This window comes from Caloenas nicobarica, chromosome 1, assembly GCF_036013445.1.
Source record: "Caloenas nicobarica isolate bCalNic1 chromosome 1, bCalNic1.hap1, whole genome shotgun sequence".
Classification (NCBI taxonomy): Eukaryota; Metazoa; Chordata; class Aves; order Columbiformes; family Columbidae; genus Caloenas; species Caloenas nicobarica.
In genome coordinates this window covers 200,529,718-200,552,143 of record NC_088245.1, presented here as the reverse complement: position 1 = coordinate 200,552,143, position 22,426 = coordinate 200,529,718, and the positions used below count along the sequence as shown (strand labels likewise).

Below are 22,426 nucleotides of genomic sequence, written 5' to 3'. Positions count from 1 at the left end.
CGTTATGTGTATCCAATGGGTATGGGTAGGTGGGTTAACATTCAATTCGTAGCTGCTAGCCAAAAAATACTAGCTTAACTCCTTATCATAGGCTCATCACCCTTCTTCCTGTTTTCACCGTATTTTTCCTTCTAATATTCTCTCATGAAAATATTCCAAATTTAGCATAAAGTCTAAAGGAAACATATTTTTTTCAGTAGTGCACATTAGATTACTTAAAATTTATTTACTCCTATAAGTGCTAAAAAGACAAAGGCTTTTCAGTACAACTACAATTCCTCTTATTTCTCAAAATATTCTTAAGAAACATAGTATTGCACAGCAGAACGCTAAAGGAAAAGCCCAGCTTCTCTAAGGCTGCAGTTTTACTACCATTTGGCAGCAGGATTAACCTCAGCAGCCCCCGCTCCTGTCACTGAATCCTGTGTCTGCTACAAATGTTTGTGCCATCATTGTTGAAGCAGAGTTGATTTATGGCTTTTTCAATTTTGCACACAGGGGCTTTTTTTTTTTTTTCAGTTTTGCTGTAAACCACAGACCGGTTCCCCATTAGCTGCATTGGGAACTCGGGCACTGAGCTCAGATTACTGGTTTTGCTTCTGCAATTAGGGCCTTGTTTTGCGTTTGGCAACATAAGACTTACACTCCTTTTCGCACGCAGGTTTTGAAACTTAGTGAATTCCCATGTGCTTATGTGCCATTTGAAACTGTGCTGTAGGTACTTTGGGAAACTTCACCTCATATCTAAAACCTCTGAATGGGTGATTTGATTTCTGAAGTAGTTAGCATTTTAAATGAAACGCTTCATCATGACAATGACCAGTTCCTTGGCAAAGTGTGATATAGTCACATGTAGCGTGATCCACAAACAGCTTGTATCTTCCTGACCCTAACAGTAGTCTTAGTAGTAAACCTCCAGTATAATTCTCAGGAAATCAGTGTCACATCTGATTCTCTTTCAATGGAACAAGTACTGACATAAAAGATTCCTCAGGAACGTGAGTAGCAACAGCTAGTTCTACTCACACTAAACACCTTAGGAAGGATCTAAAATTTGCAGAGGGATGATGGGGAATAAATGAGGGAAAGAAGATCCAGAGAAAATTTCCTACTACGACAACAGGAAGTAGCTTGGAGTCAAAGCAGACAACCTGATACTTAGAAAGACAACTCCTTTGGAATAACCAGGAATGTGGAGCTTCCAATGTGCAGAATTTGATGAATAGCAGCCTTTTGATTTCCTTGATATGTAGGTGGTCCTGTTCCCACCTAAATATGGCTTATTTTAGTCCAATCATCTCTGCTTTGGCATTCTCCACATTCCTATCTCCTGCTGAATGTAATGTTTATTATATCATCAGGAGAACAAAATTGTCTTCCTAGCAGCAGAAAATAAAACTTAGAAAAGGGAGTAAATTCTCAAATCTAAAAAGGGAATTGCACTCAATATTTACCAAGATCTTCCTGCAACTCATTCCAACTCTTTTTTATCCTCCAAGTAAATAACAATGAGTTTCTGATTGACTTAAAAACCTCAACTTACTTAGTGCGGCTTTGATATGTTCTTGAAACTATTTATGGCTTATGGGAGAATTTATCTGAACACTAAATGTGAGAAAAGAAAACCCACAAGTGATCTAGGTAAACTTTAACATTTGTACTTGTGATCCTTTGTGTAGGAGGGTGTGGAAAACAAAACTCTGTCTGGGTGCAAAGGGAATGGAAACTTTCCAGATTGTGAATGTACTGACCTTCAGTAAGGGAGCAGCAAGATGTGTGCTCTGGGTTTGGTTTTTTTTTGGTTGGTTGGTTTTGGTTTTTTGTTTGTTTGTTTGTTTTTTGTTTGTGGTTTTATTTTGTTTTGTTTTTGTTGTTTTATTTTATTTTTTTCTTGAACATTTTAGGTTATTACAATGAGTCACAGATGCCTTTTATGTCTAGATATGATAGTTATCCCTTGTGAGCTTTTTAACCTCTTTTTTTTTCTATATGCCCCAAAGCAATTTTAAAAGTTTAATTTAAAAAAAAAAAAGAAGTAATAGTTATTGCTGGTCTAGAGGTGGGTGCCCTGTTGCTGTGTTTAGTCAAAACAAAGCGGGCAGTTTGCATCCACCTAGATTATCAAAACATGGTTTGCCTGATCTCATGTTTACAGGATGTCAGAACTACTCTTCTCTTGGGACTTTACTTCATTTATAAATTAAATAGATAGTAAAAATTTGTCTACAGTTCATATTTTCTGTCTCAAGCTGGCTTTTCCTAAGTTTTCCTTAATATCTTTTTTTTTTCCTATTTCTCTCATTATTATCCTCCTCATGTCCTGAAGGAGTTGATAAGCCATATTTTCCAAATAGAATTTGGTCATTGTTTTTTTGTGGAATGCTAATTGCCATTTTAGATCAGTTTAACAGACAAAACCTACCTCTTTACTGCTGGAAAGGGGGTTGATGCTCGCAATGAAGCTAATGTTCTAAAGTTCCAAATAAGTAGATCATGTTCCATGGAGGCATTTGATACCTTTGGGAAGCTGAAAAATGTGGGCACTAGCCAGTGATAACCATTTTTATTTTTTAATACAGGTTTTATAGGTGGGTTTAGATTTGTGGGAGAGAGTATACAGGATTCTCCTTCCATCTCTCAGTTCACTAGCTGAGTTGCGTCGCTCCCCGATGAAGCCTCGTGAGGCCTTGCAGAAACGCCTTGTTTCTCACTCCCAAAAGCAGCTTGGAACTAAGCTAGTTTCTATTATTTCTATGTATCAACAGCCAGGCAGGCTACAGATACAGCTGAAGCAACACATTTAATGTTCTAGGGAATACTTTTTCTTCACCTAACTTAATCTGTGTCCCTGAAATACAACTACAGGTTATGTTCTTGGCTAGGATTAAAGATCAGAGCAGTACTACTGAAACTGCAGAATATGTTCTATCTTTTCCTTGGTAGCACTGATGTGATGAATTTGCTACTCTGAGCTGGTTTTATCTCCAAAAAACATCTAAGATAAAAATTATGGTTAATATTTGTACATCTCAGGTTGTTAAAGTTGTGTGTGTGTAATTAGTAAGGTTGAAATAAAAAGTGAGATATTCTGACAGTCACTTATGGTGGTGAGTAACCAGGTAACAGTACATTTATGGGAGAGAAGAGCAGTAGCAATGGAAAGACAAGTAACAGTGCTTTGTCTCCATCTCTCCCTTTCATGGATGTTTAGGGGTGTGTTACAGAGGCACCATTAAAGCCAGATGTTTTAATTCTGTGGAAGACAGTAAACTGGAGGAGGCATCAGAGAAGCATGACAGCACAGGGAGACTGACATTCATCGGGCCTCTGGGAGAAGACTTCTGGGCACGCAGTCACATCAGGTACGCCAGGGTCTGTGGATGCTGGTGTTGATAATGCCTGCACGCTGCAGGGTCGCTCCACCTTCAGAAATCTGCTCTGTCGCTTTTGCTGTTTCAGTCAATACTGCCATGAGGTTTATTTTTGTAAGCACTGGTAATGTGGCAGCCTCACTTTTATGAGTGCTTTGACCCCCATGATTAGATGGGACTCCTTAAGAAAGCAGTTTCCCTGGCTTGAGGACAGCTTTATCTGAATGCAGCCTCTTCCCCCCTCTCCAGAGCCAGGGTCTGCAAAGTCCAGTGCCTTGTTTCAGTTTATCAGTCCTACTGTTTTTTAGGTCAAGACTGTGATCCTGGAAGCTTGCTGCAGCAGGTGAAAGGGCTGGAATAAGGATCAGTCGCACTGTGATGTGACACAGCCTGAGAACCGAAGCCAAAGCCTGTATTTAGGTTGGGTAGGACTTAAGCATCACTGTCGTTCTCTGTCTCTGGAAAATTACTTTGGTCCTGGGTTGAAGCCAGGCTCGGGATGCTGATGATAATGCTCTGTTCCTCAGGAATTTCCATCCTAAGGAGAAACCTTTAGTTATGTTCTTACTTCATGTTCTTTGAGGAAATGACTATCCACCATTGCAGCTAAGTAGGTGTGGAAAGTTCCCTCTTATCTCTTTCTCTGAAAAGCAAAGTAATTGCTGGGAATGAAGAACTGGTGGAGCTGCCACTATACTCGAAGAGACAAAGCAAGCAGAAAGAGCCTGGCAGCTCAGGGCAGCTACACCTCTTTTTCTGCTATTGCAAATATTTTAGCCCGCTTTTTGTTCCTTCTCCTCCCTTCCTCCTCATTGCGACATGAGCTCTTGCCAAGCAGAAAGGGAGGGCCTGAAACTGCTGCCTTGAGGCCTGGGAGGGGAGGAAAGAGCAGTTTATACAGCCACACTGGGAGGAGAAGGGTACAGAGGGGCAAAGGGCAGATCCGTGGCTGGGGGTGGAGTGGCACAAGGAAGGGAGCCATGCGGGCTGCGGGGAGTTAAGGAGGAACACTGGATTAATTAGCGTTGGGAAGACACATGGTAAAAAGTCAAGAATCTGTTACAATAGATTCAATGAAATTTCAATTTGGGGAGCCCTGCTTGAAGTTCCCAAACTGAGAGCATCCCCACCTCACTCTGTGAAAGTTAATCTTCGAGCAGTTGCAATTAAAGCAACACAAATGTGCGTAGACAGGGCTCAGTTCCTTATGTGACATTACACAGTTCCCTGTATTGAATTAAACCCTAAACTCCACATCCCATTACTCTTTTGATAAGGTATTCGGAGAGCTGACTCAATTTTTGAACCTGTAGCCTTGTCTTCTTCATGTCAGCAGCTTCCTTAGATGATGCATCAGTGATCTGATAACCATTTTAAGCTTTTAAAAGGAGTTTTTAACCTTTTTTTTTTTGTGCAACTGCCGAAACAGCAAACATTTCTATATCGATGATTATGCCAAGTTAAACATTGTTACAGTAGTGGCTATACTATACTAGCTGTCACAGCAGCTACATGTTTGAGATTTGTCAGATAGTATTGTTATATATGATAAACGTCATCACATATGACAGGAAATTGGAAACAGTTTTAGAAAATAATGAGTCTATTGAAAATTCATCTTACTGGAACTCTGTTACAGAAAATTACCCACTAGTGTCATAATACTCTGTTCAGTTACACTTTATTTTTACTCTTCAGTTCTCAGTTGTGCAAACACCCTATTACCATTCTGTTGTCACAAAACGGGGCTTTTTTGTAAATCTTGTATCTGCTGTTTCCTTATAGGAAATGCCAGACCATGACCGGGAGATTTTGAGCTTTGGTCACTGCTCTGGTACCTGCTGTGGAAGTTTTTCAGGTTTCTCTACGCAGACATACTGCCTTAAGCCCCTCCGGTGGAAATTTATATTCTGTTTTACCTCCCTCCTGTTCTTCCCCGTGACCTTAAAGACTGAAGTATTTCACCAGTTATGTTTCCCCTCTTGCAGTCTGCAGAGCTGCCTATATTAGATGTGGCCAAGCATCCGTGTTTTACCCTGGTATCGAGGAGAAAAGGTAGAACCGCGGGGTGGGCAGCAAGTCCCCTGCTCGCCCAGGACGGAGCTGCAGGAGCGGCTGCGGCCGATGGCTGCGGGCAGCGCAGCGCCGCGCAGCTCGCACGGCCACAGAAGGGCCGCGCTGCGCCAGCCGCGCGGCTCCTGCCAGCGCCGGGGCCCGCAGGCCCCTCCAGCCCTTCCCCTGCCCGGCGGCGCGGAGCAGGGGCTGGAAATCCCCGCCGGGCCGTTCCCCGGGTGAAGCGCGCTCTTCTGGCGGGTTTCCCCGGCCGGCAGGAAAGTCCCGAACATCCCCGCTGCCGCCGGGGCCGCGGCCGCGCTCACCCCGCAGCGCAGCTACCGGAACGAGCGAGGGGGCGGCCCGGCCGCACGCAGGAGCCGCTGGGCGGAGGCCGGGGCCGCGGGGCGCAGGCAGCCCACGGGAACGCTCCGCCCGCCGGCGGCCGCCACATGAAGGCGCTCGGCCAGCAGGGGCCGGGCTCCCGGCGGGACAGACGCGCCAGGGGCAGCCCCGCCCGGCTCCGTCAGGCCGCACATGCGCCCGGGGCGCCGGGGCTTTCCCGGTGCGGCGCTTCCCCTCGGAGTTTCCAGGGCCGGCGCCGTACCGGCCAGGGGCGCTTCCCCCCGCCGCCCCCTTGTCAAGCACCGTATATAGGCGGGGGTGCGCACCAGGCCCGCCCGCTGCGGGGGGCCCGACCGGAGGCCGTGAGTACGGGGGGGTGCGGCGGGGGCCGGGTCGCGGCCTGCCGGGGCCCTGCCGGGAGGTGCTGCTGCGTGAGCCGCGGCGGGGCTCGGCGCCCGGCTGAGGGGGCGGCGGGCGGGGATGCGCCGCGTCAGGCGGCGGCCGCACCTCTCACCGGCCTCGCGTCGCCGGCCAGCGGCTGGTGGGCTCGGCCGGCGGCAGGGGAGCCCCGGCGGGCTGAGGGGCCTGCCCTGCCCCGGGCCGTGCTCTCCGCGCTGGAGGGGAGCGGGGCTTGGGCCGTGCTGGGTCAGGGAGCGGGGCTTGGGCCCTGCGGGCAGCCCGCGGTGCCGGGGGGGGAGCGAGGCCCCGCCGTGCCGGGCGGGGGGCGCGGGGCTGTCGCTGGGGGTGTGAGACCCGCGCATTTCGGTGCTCGAGATCTGTAGACTTAGCGAAGGGTGCTCAGAAGGTAAACTGGTTTTGCCTCGTTTGTGACACAAGAGCTTTGAGTTTCCTATGCTTTAAACATCACTATTCTGGACTTAAAAAACTTCTTAATGTCGCCGCAGGGTAATGGAAGAAAAAACCCATGAGATTCGGAGCAGTTGGGTGGCTGGAAATCAAGGATATTCAGGGCTGTAGTGGAGTATAATATTAGAAGAAGAAAGTTTGGCAGAAAATGACCACAGGATCTGAGGTTTAACTGATCGTAAATGTTTTAGGATTATCAGGGTCGCAGTTTGCTCTGATATTTCTAGCATTTGCTCTGACTTTCTCCAGTATGTCAACTGGCTTACCTTCTCAGACTGGCATGGTTCATGTACGTTGATAGCTTAGTCCCACCATTTGCGTTAAAGGAGTGGGTTGGTGTAAGGCATTTGATTAAGAAGCTCGCAGTAGTAATAGTGTGACCGTATCAAGAACAAATCTTCTAAGAGCTATCAAGTAGGAAATGCTCTGCTGTTTTCCAGTAGCTGATTTTTCTAATGCTGTGTCATCATGACAAGGATATCTGTTTTGAGTCTCTCCTAGAGGGACTTTTTAGGAACTGATACTGTAAAATAGAACGCTATCTATATATGTGAATAAATATAAGTTTATATATTTAAAAACTTTTGAACTTTGTCTTTTCCCTTACCTGGAGTTTCTGGTGAAGTTCAGTTTTGCCGGTGTTCTGTGCTTCAAGTATTTAAGTCAGTGTAACAAAACAGGATCTCTGTTGTTTGAAAATCTGCAGGCTTAAATCAATTTAAATGGATGTAACTTGTTTAGTACAAGATCTTACCTTTAGTTACACAGCTTGTGGTCAAGCAGCCTGATTGATCCGTCTACCAAAAGAAGTTCTGTTTGTGGATTAAACAGTTTTGCATATGTGTCAGTAACAGGGAAATTAAGTGTATGAGATCCAGTCCATGTGACAGTGTGTAAAGTTGACTCCCTGAAACTTTCTAGCTAACATTACAAAAAGCTTACATTGAGATTTTAGTGTTTCAATTTGTGCAGTTTCTGTTCGTATAGCCATAACACGCACCTCATTTTGTATATTTTGAAACATTCCTCTCTTTCTTCCCTACAGGTTTTGTTCTGCAGAAAAGAATTAAATGATTGAAACTATAGATTCTTACAATTTCTTCTTGCGAACAGTCAGTATCAACATGGAGGCGTAGGCACCTTAGAAGGGACTTCAGTCTGAACTCTGGGAGGTAGTTCTGTGCACGAATAAAGAAACTAAGGCTTCAAATTTTCTTTTTTTTTAATCTAACGATTTTGTTTGCTTCTGTATGCCATAAACATGGCATACAGAAAAAACTTAATTCAACAGTATAAAACATTAGAATGTCCCGACACAAGGAAATTCATTTATGTTAAATTTAATAACTCTATACTTGTAACTAAGGCACCCGGTTAAAATTGAAATGCTCTGTTCAGTCTGTGCTGACAACGTTATAGAGAGAAAAGCCTGGAGCTATTCCAGTCTTGTTAATTAAGAGTTCCTCCTTGTCAGAGACAGTGTATTTGTTTATAGGTCAATACTCAATATATGTGGAGTTGAGTAGACACTAACTTCTTCAGTCTTTACAATTATTACAACAATATGCAGAAGTTGAGGGTTTTTCTGGAAGTCTAGTAGTAGCAAGTAGATCAGATCAGTAATGTTAGTTCAGAGGCTCTTTTTTCAAATACCTTTTGAGCATGATAAACCATTATTTTCAGCCTCCTAATGTGGTTTGACAACTAAAATCTTTACATGTGTATAAGCTGTATATTTCTCAGCTGTCTAGGGTGAAATAGTTCTTAAATCACTTAACCACATCATTTTTAACCAGAATATATGTTTTAATTGCCCCCCATTTTAGTTTCTTTATTGACAAAGGATTTTGATAAACCCATTTGAGATTTTTTTTCCCCTCTGGATCCCACCTCCACTAGCCTGACAAATTGATGCTGCTCTCCCAGATGTACAGTACAAGGAAAAGCACGTGGTGCCTGTATGATTCAAGGGAAAGTCCTTTTTTACATGCTTCCTTCAATTGTAAAAATGGGATGAAGCAGCTTTTGTCCTGAAAGCAGTTGTGTAAACTAAAGTACAAGAACTTCTCAAATGTTTCAAGGCTGTTGATCTTGAGGCTGATTCTATTCACATACGAATTCAAAGTTGCACATTAAAGTTTCATTTTCAGGTTCTTACTTTTGTACAGGCAGGGGTTATTCCAAATTGCCTTTAATGCACACAACTACCTCCCAGAGGAAGACTCGTCCCATTCATCCAAAAGTAGTCCATTATGAACATAATGGAGAATAGCCCTTTCTTGGCTAGCATCATGAAGCAGAGTGCTTTCTGTGGTGAGCTGAAGTATGATTTATCCTGTGAACTCTACAGAATGTCGACGTTTTCTACTTTCCCTGTTAACGTGCCAGTGTCAGAACGGAGTCTTGCCCGGGCTGGGTTTTATTACACTGGTGTGCAAGATAAAGTGAAGTGCTTCAGTTGTGGCTTAACATTGGACACCTGGCAACCAGGAGATAATGCTATGGAAAAACATAAACAGCTGTATCCTAGCTGCAGTTTTGTTCAAAACATGCTTTCAGTTAACAACCTTGGGCTGTCCTCTCATTCGGCCTTTTCACCTCTGGTCGCAAACAGTCTCTCACCATCTCTACATTCCGTAACGCTTCCTCCAAGTTTAGAACAAGTTAGTTATTTCAGTGGCTCATATTCCAGTTTTCCTCAAGACCTAGTAACCACTAGGGCAGCTGAAGACCTTTCCTTCTTGAGACCTAAACTTCACAATCCTTCTATGAGTACAGAAGATGCTAGACTACGCACTTTTCACTCATGGCCACTGACGTTTCTGTCACCCACTGATCTGGCAAAGGCTGGACTTTATTACTTGGGAACAGCAGACAAAGTTGCTTGTTTCACCTGTGGTGGTCGGCTGAGTAACTGGGAACCAAAAGACAATGCTGTGTCAGAGCATCGGAGACACTTTCCTAACTGCCCTTTTGTGGAACACCTTACCCGTGACCAACCATGTTTCAATGTCTCAAATGTGAGCATGCAAACCCACGAAGCACGTGTTAAAACATTCATAAATTGGCCAACTAGAATTCCAGTTCAGCCTGAACAACTTGCAGATGCTGGCTTTTACTACGTAGGTAGGAAAAACAGACATCTCCAGTTTTATTCATATTGCTATGTCAGCATTTACTTCAAAGTAGATTGTGTGAGTGTTTGCTAAATATTTTGCCTTGTTTTATTTAAAGGACGCAATGATGATGTCAAGTGTTTTTGCTGTGATGGTGGGTTGAGGTGCTGGGAATCTGGAGATGATCCATGGATTGAGCATGCAAAGTGGTTCCCAAGGTAACTTGCAAATCTTTATCATAATTCGTACACATCCTTAAATACTTCTAATTTTGACAGATATATATTGCACTTAATAGTTTTGTTTTAACTTCACCATATGATGTACAAACTCACTCTTTCATTTGGATGTATTTCATGTACTTCTATTTAAAAGCTCTGAAGTGCTAAGGTGGCTTTAATTAAAACATTTCTTCATTAAGCATGATATTTAATGCTTTCTGTTTCATAATCGAAAGCTGTGTGCATCCCCAAATTGCTATTAGTGAGTGAGGCTGTGTTGTTAATGAACATACTTACCTAAGAGAAGCAGTCAGAAAGCAGACTGAGGAGAGAAAAAGCTGGTGAGAAATGGAGTAGAAGGAACACCTGGCTGCCTTGGTCTAGTTCTGTGCCCACACTGAATGCTCTTGAACCAGTTTTTCAGAAGGTGTGGTTTAGTTTCTTAGGTGTGGAAAGGCTTGTGAAGAGGGTTTCAGTGGTTGTTTAACATGTCTCTTGGAAAAATGACAGAAGTAACTTCTTTAAATGTCCCCCATAATTAAATGGCAATTGCATACCTCATTGCTATCTGTGCTTGTGGAAATCTCCATCTACATTAATGACAGAAATAGCTTCACTTAGTTTCAGGAAAGCTAGTAGTAATTCTTCACATCGTAGATCTCCAACTAGTCTTTCATGGGCAATATACCAGGTACTGTTGGACTACACGATGTGTGTAGAGTTAAATGACACCTTTTTTCCCTTCAGTGTTATGCCTTCCAGAAAATGTACTTGAGAGATACGACTCTGCATTAATGAAGCAGATCTGGCTTTGATAGCGGTGTTAAATTTTGTTAAATTCTTTTGAATGATTTGAGTAGGAGATGAGAATGGTGAGGTGCAAGATGGAAACAGTTTATCACTGCAGTTTGTAGTGACGCTGACAGGGTATCATTTCTCATGACATGCCATTTTCATTAGAAGTGCTAGTAGAATTTAAAGCTGCTGCATTTATGTGTGTGAGCCTTCTGACTGCTGAACATCATGGGAAAGCTTTATCAAAGTGTCTAGACTGCTAGGCTACATCAAGCTTCCAGTTAAGAGAACCTTCCCTTCTGAAGGAAGAGAAACATGTATTTAAGTTATGGTGTGTTGTTGTAAACTGTTTCATTCTTCTGTATTTTTTTTAATTTGGCAAGTAGAAAGTATGATTTAGTATACTTTTGTCAATGTTTCAGGTGTGACTATCTGCTTCGTGTAAAAGGAGTGGAATTTGTAAGTCAAATTCAGGCCAGGTTCCCCCATCTTCTTGAACAGGTAAACTTCACTCTTCTATAACTTTGTCTTTTCCCTTGTTGCAGAGTGCTATGTTCTTTCTGGGAGTTCAATCCATCCTTCTGCCTCATTTCTGCATGTATTTCTGCTGGGTTTCTAACACAATAAATGCTCTTCATGAGAAATGAAACCAGTGCTGAACCATGGCTAGTGGACTTGGACTAGTAGAGTTTAACATATACCAATTACTTATGGAAAGTGTTACGGGGCAGTAAAGTAAGCTCCTTCATGTCAGGAGAGGGAAATTCTGATTATGTGTATTTCAGTGAATAATGTAGATCAGTAATTGTTATTTCAGAAATGCGTCATGGACAGCCTGAACTATTTCTCTCTATAACTCTTCTGGCAAGAGTAAGCCAAATTTCTCTCCGTGGAAGTGGCCAGCACTAACTGTATGTTGATTACAGAGTTGCATAAATTTGCAGACGTGTAATTGCATGTAAAATATGTAACGGGTGCCATTCAGATAAAGAGCTTTGCATGGTTGATGAGGGAAGAATGTGTTAGAGAGGCATGCAGGGGGAAATGCAATACTTTGAAACTAATGTAGTTCTCTTTTGTTTCACAGCTCTTATCAACCTCCGATATGCCTGTTGATGAAAATATTGATCCCCCAAGTATGTATATTCAAGCATGTTCTTAAACTTGTATTTTGCAAACTTAATGATTTGCTATCCAAAGATAATTTGTTTAATAAGTCTTAGATTTTTATTGGAAACAACAATATTATAAGGGTTTTCTAACTAATGATAAAAGTTAGGTAGTTTTGGCATTATATGGACAAACTTCAAGGAAGCACCTGTAAGAGTTCTGCTCTTTCATTTTCCCAGTTTCCATATTAGCAGATCATATGAAGATTTTTGGTTTTGAATATTTGGCATCTGCCATATTTGTGGATTTTAGTTTTGTGGTTGGGTTAAACAAAACAAGTCGATTTGGCATTTGTTAAATAGACCTATGGTATTGAACTTGGTGGCAACAGTTGCTAGAGGATGTCATGACTATGCAGTGATGCAACTCCACTTTTAGGCACATAGCTAGGTAAATGCTCCAAGTTCAGCAGTGCTGGTCAAGGAGAGGGCAGGACAATCTGATGAAGTGAAGTCTTTCTGAGCTCAGAAAGACACTGGAGGTGAGTGGGTTACGCTGTCATGGTCCTTCCTAATTGAGGACAGTGAGTCAGAATCCCACGTGTCTGGTGCTTAGTAAGTTGAATGGAAAATACAGAGCAATTGTTTGTACTAGAAACTGTGATTTTTTTTTTTTTTTTTTAAATTTTCTTCCCTCCCCAAGACATTTTTCAAGGCTGAAGTTAGAAATAACTAAGTGTAAAAAAAAAAAAAAAGGCTGCTAAGACATAATGGCATTCTCTGTGGTTTCTCTAGATTATTCTAGATTTTACTGAAGGCCTGACATGGACTGAAGTTTTTCATGGATTCAATCCAATTGAATCTAAGTAACTGGCTTCTGTTTTTAAAACTAACTACTTTTTTAAAAAGGTCTATTTAACCATTGACACTTTTTAATGCTAGGTATTCATGTATTCATGCATGTGTGTAGGTAATATCGATGTGCCCAACTTCTGGGTTGTATAGGTATTTCATTTATATTATACACGGTGATTTTCCTCTTTGATTAGTTATTCATTTTGAGCCTGGAGAGAGTCATTCAGAAGATGCAATCATGATGAACACGCCTGTGGTTAAAGCTGCCTTGGAGATGGGATTCAGTAGAAGGCTAATAAAGCAAACAGTGCAAAGTAAAATCTTGGCCGCTGGAGAAAATTACAAGACTGTTAATGATCTTGTGGCTGATCTGCTCACTGCTGAAGATGAGAAGAGAGAAGAAGAGAAAGAGAGACAATTTGAAGAAGTGGCATCAGGTACGCATAAGGCATGAATAAAAGCAGTGGTTTGTATTATGTGTAGGTTTTATAATTGCTTTTATAGGGTTAGTGATTTAGTTTAATTGCTATGAGGTTCAGCTTCTGTAAAAGCATTGTCAGGATATCTGTATAGAAGTAGCAGTCTGGGAATCGTTTCATTGTTTCAGGAACAGGTTCATACAGGTGTCAAGGGTTCAGAATCACCTGATTCTCCCCACAGGAACAAAGCCATATTTTAAAAATTTGTGGGCCTTTATATTGCGGTTAATAAAATAAATGGAACGAAAATACTTTATTTGGCACACTCTCTTTTTTTTTCAAAATTTGCCTGCTCTTTAAGCTACTTGAATTGGTGAGCCACCATATCCACCTCCCAGAAGAGGCCATAAACTTTTACAAATTTAGATTCTGTAAGATGGCCAAAGATCTGCTTTGCTGTGTCTGACTCAGCCATGTAGGTCAGCTATTTAACAGTGTTTATTTGATGTGTCTTTAACATTTCCTATTGTTTTAGTACCATATAAAATTTGAAGCCTAAAACAATCCTATTTTTGAGTCTGTGAAGCAGTAATGAAACTTCTCAATTATAAATTGAATTAAGACCGCTTCTTCCCTACTTGCATATTCTATCAAAACATGGATTCAGCCATTAAATCTTAATGGAAATGACTTTTTGTTGTTGTTTGTGATAGACTATTAAAAAAAAAAACCACACACCTCCCAAGTCTGGTTGTGCTCTACTTCTGGTTTTCTTGCACATATAATAATTCTGTTGGACACTTCTTAGAAAAGCTTGATTCTATCCACATTTCAGACATGATTTTGACCGCCACTGCCTAAAGTGAACCTGTTGATTGTCAGCATTGGTATTATGCAGAGGCTTTGTTTTTTCTTTGCAATTCTGCAGAGAACATAAGCCTTGCTAGCATGAAGTTAGACAAGATCCCCTCAGAAAATTTAACCTAGACATGGGAGGAGGAGGTTTCATTGGTGAAAAGGCTTCAGCGCAGAAGCTGCTCATATTGTGGTTTTATTAAGTCTGTTCTTCATGTACATACCACTAAAACTTACTGAGGTCTTTATTAATGCTGCGTAGTAAGCAAGCGTTTCAAGTAGAGTTTAAAGAATGTATCAATTGTTTTTAAGCACAAAAACTTGGAGTAGTGTATTCCTAACAAACATCTAATCCTCTTTGCATTCCAGATGATTTGTCCTTAATCCGGAAGAATCGAATGGCTTTATTCCAACGTTTAACATGTGTACTTCCAATCCTTGGGAGTTTACTATCTGCTAAAGTGATAACAGAACTGGAGCATGATGTTATTAAGCAAAAGACTCAGACACCGTTGCAAGCAAGGGAGCTGATAGATACAGTTTTAGTGAAAGGAAATGAAGCAGCCAGCATATTCAGAAACTGTCTACGAGATTGTGACCCTGTCCTGTACAAAGACTTATTTGGTATGTCTTTTTTTTTTCTTAAAGGCTATAAGTTTATAGAAGTCTAACCAGTGTTGTCATAGCAACCTAAAGATTAAAAAAACCTCAGATGCTGTTTGAATATAGATCAGTCAAATGACTAGGATTTTTTTTCTCTTATTTTAGTGGAGAAGAACATGAAGTATGTTCCCACAGAAGATGTTTCAGGTACCATAAACTCTGCCTTCTTACTTTAAAGGGTATTGTGGGACGAAAAACTAACATCGTAAAAAAGAAAATTACTTTGGTTAAGAAATAGGTTTTATGCTTTACTCTCTCCCTAATTGTGCTTTGGTGAGATGGACTTACCTGAAAAAGTTAAGTGCATGTGCAGACTTGCGAGCAAGTCTATCAGCTGTAAACTATACCCTCACACGTGCTTCGCCATACGAGGCAGAGCTTTCTGGAGCTTGACAATTAAAGCACACGCTGGATTTGATCTGGCCACAAGCTCTCACTCAGGCATTTGCTGAAGACTGGACGGTGAATAGTAGTTTAGCATTCCACAGCATCATCTCTACTTTTTCAGAGTGGGTTATAAGTGTCCTAAGGTCTAGCTTGACCTCATCAACAGCTGGGTAGATAAAAACTTGTCAGGCATGAGATTGAGTTTGCTCTGGTTCTTAGTTCTGTAGTTTAATACGTTAATAGACTGCAGAAAAGTATACAAGCCTGACTATAGCTTATTTCCACCAGTCAGGCTGTGCTCTGTGCTTCCAATATCCAAGCAAGAAAAGTGCAGCATTTGCTAAAATGTAAACATTGGTTTGTCTGAGGAACTGCAGTTGGCCTCCAATCTCTGAGCCGTTTGTCATCTCATAGAAGTGGAAAGTACAGACTAGTGCCTTGCATGCCACTTTCTGAGCTCTGGAAAATGTACTTATTTTCTCACTGCCATCTATATTTAGTGAATACAGACAGGAAAGTACAGGGTGAAATGGAACATGGCTTTTTTTCTAATTTGAAGGAATCTTAAAAAGTTACATATTGTTTTCCAGGTTTACCTATGGAAGAACAATTAAGAAGACTGCAAGAGGAAAGAACATGTAAAGTTTGCATGGACAGAGAAGTTTCTATTGTTTTTATTCCATGTGGTCACTTAGTGGTATGCAAAGAATGCGCACCCTCCCTCAGAAAGTGCCCAATTTGCAGGGGGACAATAAAGGGCACAGTTCGTACATTTCTTTCGTAAAGAGGGAAACTTGCAAAATGTCTTTGTGTCTGTCATAATCCAACTGCTGAGGCTTAAGCCAGCAGTGTCTTAAGAATGGAAAATTGTGATGCAGAAGATGATTAATCCACTACCAAACACCATATGCTAGATCTTCCTTGCCAAAGACTATTTCTGTTGATAAAACTAACTCAATACTAAGTTGAGGTTTTTGTAGTTTTCTAAGTAAGGAAAGCAGTTTTACTAGTATGCCCTTTTGTGGCTTTGAATAAACTTTCCGGTTGAGTTCCTAAAATGGAGTTTGGCATAACTCTTCTCATGAGTTTCCTCCATGTGGAAGTGAGGAAGTACATTAAGATTGTTGTTTATTTGTATTTAATATTAATTAACTTCAGCTACTATTTTGATTTTGTTTTGGCTTTTTTGTGGAATTGAGCAGAAAAGAGGCCAACTGTTGCAGGAACAGCAGGACTTTTTTAGAGTTTTGTTTGTGTCTAGATACTTGTGTAGTGTGTATTAATGATAGTCTATATGAAGACTGAATTAAAATATTTCTACTTCTGAAGTGAGTGCTTTATTACTCTGTTCCCATTATTGCCTTTTCTCTGTAGACTGCAGTGACTGGAATTCTGTCTTTTCCTCACAAAAGTTCGGGGTTGGTGGTTTGCCCACAAAAGTACAATAAAACTTAATTCTGTGTGTCTATCATTCATTTTTTTGAACAGTGAGCTTCTGTGCTGCTTCATGATTCCCTCTGGTAAAGTAGGGGGTTCAGATTTTTAACATTATTTTAAAAACAAACCTCCAAAAAATCCCTAACAGCATCTGGTACTTCCTTCTGTTTTGATTTTTCTTAAAGGATAGAAATCCTGGCCAGGAATGGTCCTCATCACCTTAGAGATGAGGCAGAGGGAAGCTATATAGCAATACAGCTTTTATGCTAGGGATTAAAATGTAAAAGCTACTTTTCTGTTTGGGACTTGTAGTGATTGTGCAATTGAATAGTAGGATCTTGCAGTCTTGGGTCTTGTTTTGTAAGCTGGTATCTAGGGACTCCTGTTTCCTTACTGGTTGACTCTCAGTTTACTCCTTTCAGCTCTGGATCCCTTGCATAGTAGATACCTACAGAAGGAAAGTGTTCATAGGTATTTTTCAAGGATTTCAGGTCAAAACAGTAGAATACTACTAGGATAATGGCATCTAAGTCCTGCTGGGGTGCTGTCAGTTTGGCTCTAATTGCCAAGTCAGTCATAGCTTAATGACCAAGTGTGGACCCCTCGGTCTTCAGACCTGCCAGCAAAAATATGGTTTTGTGGTGAAAATACCATTTCTTGAAGTTTTAGGTTGCAAATATTTGCAAGTTGTGTGCATATAACTGGCTTTCATCACTTCACACGTGACTGTAGCTATACTACATGAGTTATCTCTTCTAAAAAGAAAGCACCCTATGTGCATTGGATTTGTGAAGTGTATACATGAAAAATAGTAGCTCGTGACTTACTCTGTATAATGGTTGCCCAGTGTTTAGAGCAAAGCTTGTATTAAGCGGGGGAAATGTTTGTCACTAGCAAGTAAATAGTCAGTCATACTTACAGGTGCTGTATATTCCCTCTAAGTCTGTAAAGAAGCCTCTGGGTCTCCTGCTATAATCACCTGCCATCTTGGGAAATCTGTCCACTGAGTTTGGAATTTAGACTGCGTGGAATGAACAGCGTGTTATATTTCCAGCAGAATTGCAGTTGCAACATTGGAACAAAGTTTTGACAAGCTAAAAAGGGCCCAAACATGTACTTTTATTTGTTAATTATGTGATTGAGGTCGATTTGTTTGCAGATTCAGGATGTTTCCAGTAGTAGTACTGATCATTAAATTCAGTGAGCACAATTGTGCAAAAGAAGGTACATTCCAGTCACCATCTGTTTGTCTTTGCCCTCTATCTCTGAGCAGCACCTCCTGGGCTGGAATCCCTTTTGAAATAACACTGGAGATAACAAATTTTGCAGAAGTCTTGATTTGCTGTCGGGGGGAGGGCAGGGCGGGGCAGGGGTGTCAGAATCTGGATTGGTTTGTCGGTAAACATTTATAGTGTGAATTCAGCAACACTGATGTTTGGTTTCATCCATTCTTTCATAATTTCTGCAACACTGTTCAATGCTGTGCATTAGCTGGCACTATGCAATTAATTTCATTAATGCTTTGGTATACATTCTTTGCAGTACATAGGATTCTTTAACTGTAGATTGGCTTGCTGTAATTCTTTTAAATGTAGACTTTTGTCCAACTTTATTACATGTACATCTCTTCCCTTTAATTTTGATGTTTAAAATGTAAATGTTTCACACCTAGCATGTAGTTTTAACAGCTTTGATTAACATACTTCTGCTTTTTTGGTTTTGAAAGGCTCTTCTGTGTAACAACTTAAGTTGTCAAAGATTATGAAAGCTTCTTAAGGAACAAAGTGCATGGCTTGAAATTTGATGCTCAGACCCAGAAATTAGCAGTATTAGAACCAAATGTATTTTCTACAGATTAAGATCAATCTGCAGGGGAAGCTGGAGAGTTTGGGCTCACCTGAAGAGAGTGGCAGGGTTAGTGTGTAAGCCCTGTTTCAGAACAGGGAAGAGGAGAGGGAAAACACAGTAGTGGGCACACTTTTTAAGCAATTATGGTTTTTTTCTTTAGAACCACAGGGGAGTTAGGGGGTTTTGAACATGGCAGTTAGATCGGATGACAGGTTATACAGGGCTTTAGTGTCATTTGTGATGCCTGGGGGTATCTTGGGACCTGCAACACACCTGTCAGCCCTGGTTGGTGTTTTGAATGTCCTGGGCAACTTCAGACAGCACTGGCTGCCTCCAGCTGGGCAACTCAGCCACTTTCTGATCTTTCGAGGTCCCTTCTGATCCCTAACATTCTGTGATTCTGTAAAGTGGAAGAACTTGGTCTAGAAACTACTGGGTAAAGTCTCTGACCTAGTTCTGGCAGGAAGGCTCGTCTCGGTTATGGCTTTCCATTACGCCCCACTATAGTGGTTATGGTTGCCCTGATCTATAACGCTGCACATGTGAGCAGTTACGCTCTCCTCAGTGCTATTCTAAGAAAGCTATAATATAATAAAACTAGTTTTCTGTAGCACATGGCAAACAGAACCCTCGCAAAATGTTAAACCACAGAGAAGATTGCCTGCAAAGCGTTCTATTTGGAGAGGAGATCAAGTGACTTTGGTTACTTGTGAACCAGCTGACTGTGTTCACACTTTGTTCTGTGTCTGCTTCCTTCTTTGAACGCATTTTCCAGAGCTTTGACTGGGCTAAACAGCATAAACAGCCTCCCTGCCCCCAGCTTCCTGCGCAGCGCTGCTGATCAAGCAGCTCAAGTTCTCAGACGTCAGCGTTGCCCGGCCACAGCTCTTCCGGGCCCGGCGCAGCGGGTGTGCGCGGCTTCGGGGGTGTAGATCACGGGAACTTCGGTATCATTGCAGTTCAGTGTCAGACTTGCTCTAACATGACAATAGGAGGCAATATTCCCAGCTTCTGTAAATGAGCAATTTCTTCACTTGAAGGAAGTTTATCCCGTCGGCAAAGGATCTAACCTGGAGCAGTTGCAGTTTCTGATACCGGTTTGAGATACTGGTGGCTTCCCAAGTAGCAGCTGTATGTTTACTGCAGCAAGTGCCATGAAGTTTTATTGTAATTATTTAGCAGTTTCCAGCGTGTTTTTTTTAATGTGTGTTCTATTTAACTGAATGCGTCTCTTTCTCTTCTGTTTGCTTTTGAGCACTGACCGAGAACCTCAGTGCTCTTCCAATTGAAGACAGCGTGCAGTCCTGGCATCCACAAGTGATCACACCGCCACCAGCCATTGTAACAGAGCAGTGTTCTGTGAATGGCCACATATGAAATATCTAGGAGCTCCATTAGCATGATATAAAAGAAAAATCTTTATGTTACTGGTTTTTGTGACAGTGCTTGTTCAGTAACAGCATAGTGCCATGCTGTCAGAACTTGGTTCTTTGCTGTATTCCTCACAAGACACCAGAAGAAGAGAAGCAAATGAAATTGTAAACAGTGAATTCATCTGCCTTTAATTTTGGGCTGTGGCAATCATCGTGTAGTGAGGCTGGGGTATGTCGTATTGTGTTTAATGTTGCAGGTGGACTGAACTTGCAAATTTCAGTTTTCTTGCTGTTAGTTATTCCTAAGGTGACCCACCTCAGGTATGTGAGGCCAGGCAGGAGATGAATTCTGGACACAAAAAGGTATTCTCTGTTCTGTTGAACTACTTAACATGCAACTGTTTGCTCCAGAGCTTATTAGTGCAGGGAGTAAACTTCCTGAGATAATACTAAATCACCAGTCCTTTGTTTCTTTAATTGAGAGAGTGTTCACAAGGATTACTGATGCCCCAGCCCAGCTTCCTCACTGGTGGCTGCTGGCATGGGGCCCTCCAAGCCTGAGAGTTTGGGGTATTGCATACGCCCTGTGTAAGGAAGGGCAGAACTCCAGACAGCGGATCCTGCTGTGCTATTTTCAAAAAACAAACAGGTAAGGGTTTTTTTCCCTCTTTGAAGAGATCAAAATATACTGGAACACAGCAGGAAATTGCCTGCACAATGGGCAGTGGCCTAGCAGTGGCCTACACGTTAGTTTTGACCTGGTGAAACATCTTTAGCGAAAAGCTGGAGAACTTGCCAAAGGTTTCTAAGCTGTGTTAGAAGGTGTAGACTTGGTCAGAACAAAAATATCTTTCTTTTGGATCCGTATAGCTTGACTTACTGATGCCCTATTCTTTTGGCAGATAGAGAAATTAAATACTCATGGAGTATAGGATATTGAGTTGTGACTTGCCCAATGGATAGCTTCAATTGTAATGGAAGGATAAAGTCTTTAGAAAACATTGTCTTACATGCAACAATCAAAAGAAGAGTGCTTTTCTTTATGAACCCTGTCAAGGAAACAAGTTACACAGTTTTTCTTCCAGCACTTTAAAGCATCCATCACCTCAGTGCTGGCCTGGTACAGCACCCTGGTTTCCAAACTGCTTTAAACTTGTTGTGGAGAAGGTCAGAACAAACAATAGACAAAAATTTGATTTTCAGAGTGAAAATGTATCTCCTTGTGGTATTCTGAGAGGACACTTGAGAGTCTCCAGAATTTGAAGTCCCTTTTATTCTTTCAGTTTTCAGAGTTCCTGAACTGGAGATTGAAGACACCCCTATACTTCACAAAGTAGTGTTTTTATAGCAAACCAGACATGAAATTCTAATTCAAGCTAAAGCTTAGACACTGTAGGATCAATAACAGGAACAGGCAGTCTCTGTGTCTGTGTTGTGTGCGAGAGCTGTCAAATGCAGATTCCTAAATACATTTAACTTTCCTGTCAGTCATACACACATCAGGATTCCTTCAGCAGTGTCTCGAGAACATGTTTACATTCTGCACAGGTCTGTTCTCATTCTGTCTGCTTCCGTATCACAGCTAAATCCTTAACCCCTTGAGTTATCTAGGCAATTTTCAGTCTCTGATGCCATTCCACTTTGCTTTTGGCAATATTGTCAGCAGCATTTCTAGACTGCTTTGAAGCCTTTGATGCAGTGCCCCATCAAACCAATTAAACTGGAAGAGCTGTACTTTTGTACTAGAATACAGGCTAAACGGCTGTTGCATACAAGTCCTATGAGGAGCAGCTGAGGGAACTGGGGCTGTTCAGCCTGGAGAAAAGGAGGCTGAGGGGAGACCTTATCGCTGTCTGCAACCACCTGAAAGGAGGCTGTAGCATGGAGGGGGTTGGTCTCCTCTCCCAAGTAGCAGGACAGAGGACGAGAGGAAATGGCCTCAAGTTGCACCAGGGAAGGTTCAGATTGGATATTAGGAAACATTTATTCACAGGAAAGGTTGTCAGGCATTGGAACAGGCTGCCCAGGGAAGTGGTGGAGTCACCATCCCTGGAGATGCTTAAAAGACACATAGATGAGGATGTTAAGGACATGGTTTAGTGCTAGATTTAGGTTATGGTCAGACTTGATGACCTTGAGGGTCTCTTCCAACCAAAATGATTCTATGATTCTATAAAAAGGAAAGACCTTTGAGGTGGGAGGAAGGCAGAGTGCTGCAGTCCTGAGGTGTGGTTTTATGGTTGATCTCGATGTGTTTGAAGGGCAAAAGTAACATTCATGGTATCTGACCTAAGGTACTGCTGTGCTGTAGCCATTGGGTGACTTCCCAGGCCTGCAGTACTAATGAAATAAATTTTAATATGAAGCACAAACCCATTAGTTTTGTGGATTAATAATGAGTATAGGGGTTGTGTGAAAGAGCTGTAATAATCACTTGAATGCTGGTGATGAGCTTAAAACGTGATAACTATAAATGCAGTTCTGTGATGTGTCACCAGAGGGGTTCCTAAGCAAGACAGAAGTATGAACTGCATTGCTCAGCCAACAGTACTAGTAAGAAAAGATATGCAGTCCTGTTGAGAGGGTGAGCTATAAACAGTTGAATCATCTTTACAATGTTAATAAATTCAGTCAAGGAACAGCTGAAAGACTGACTGTCGCATAAGTATACCTATAGAAGGGGAGGAGCTATTTATGCTAAAAATCTATTGCA

The 22,426-nt window shown here is 41.7% G+C and overlaps 1 protein-coding gene across 1 annotated transcript; it reads left to right on the top strand.

The window, feature by feature from the left end:
• The first annotated feature begins 5,936 nt into the window (after positions 1 to 5,936).
• On the top strand, positions 5,937 to 16,383 carry BIRC2 (baculoviral IAP repeat containing 2). Its single transcript, XM_065656338.1, has 9 exons — positions 5,937 to 6,130; positions 7,681 to 9,761; positions 9,870 to 9,969; positions 11,190 to 11,268; positions 11,855 to 11,903; positions 12,926 to 13,168; positions 14,375 to 14,629; positions 14,774 to 14,815; positions 15,646 to 16,383. Exons 2-9 carry the CDS (start codon positions 8,888 to 8,890, stop codon positions 15,837 to 15,839), a joined length of 1,836 nt encoding a protein of 611 aa, XP_065512410.1. The 5' UTR covers positions 5,937 to 6,130; positions 7,681 to 8,887; the 3' UTR covers positions 15,840 to 16,383.
• Positions 16,384 to 22,426: the final 6,043 nt, after the last annotated feature.

Excerpts from the sequence above, each read along its gene's own strand:
- BIRC2 (XM_065656338.1), top strand. The coding sequence starts at position 8,888 with ATGAACATAATGGAGAATAGCCCTTTCTTGGCTAGCATCATGAAGCAG. Across the intron at positions 9,970-11,189 it reads CATGCAAAGTGGTTCCCAAG|GTGTGACTATCTGCTTCGTG; the intron begins GTAACTTGCAAA and ends TCAATGTTTCAG. Across the intron at positions 11,904-12,925 it reads TGAAAATATTGATCCCCCAA|TTATTCATTTTGAGCCTGGA; the intron begins GTATGTATATTC and ends CTCTTTGATTAG.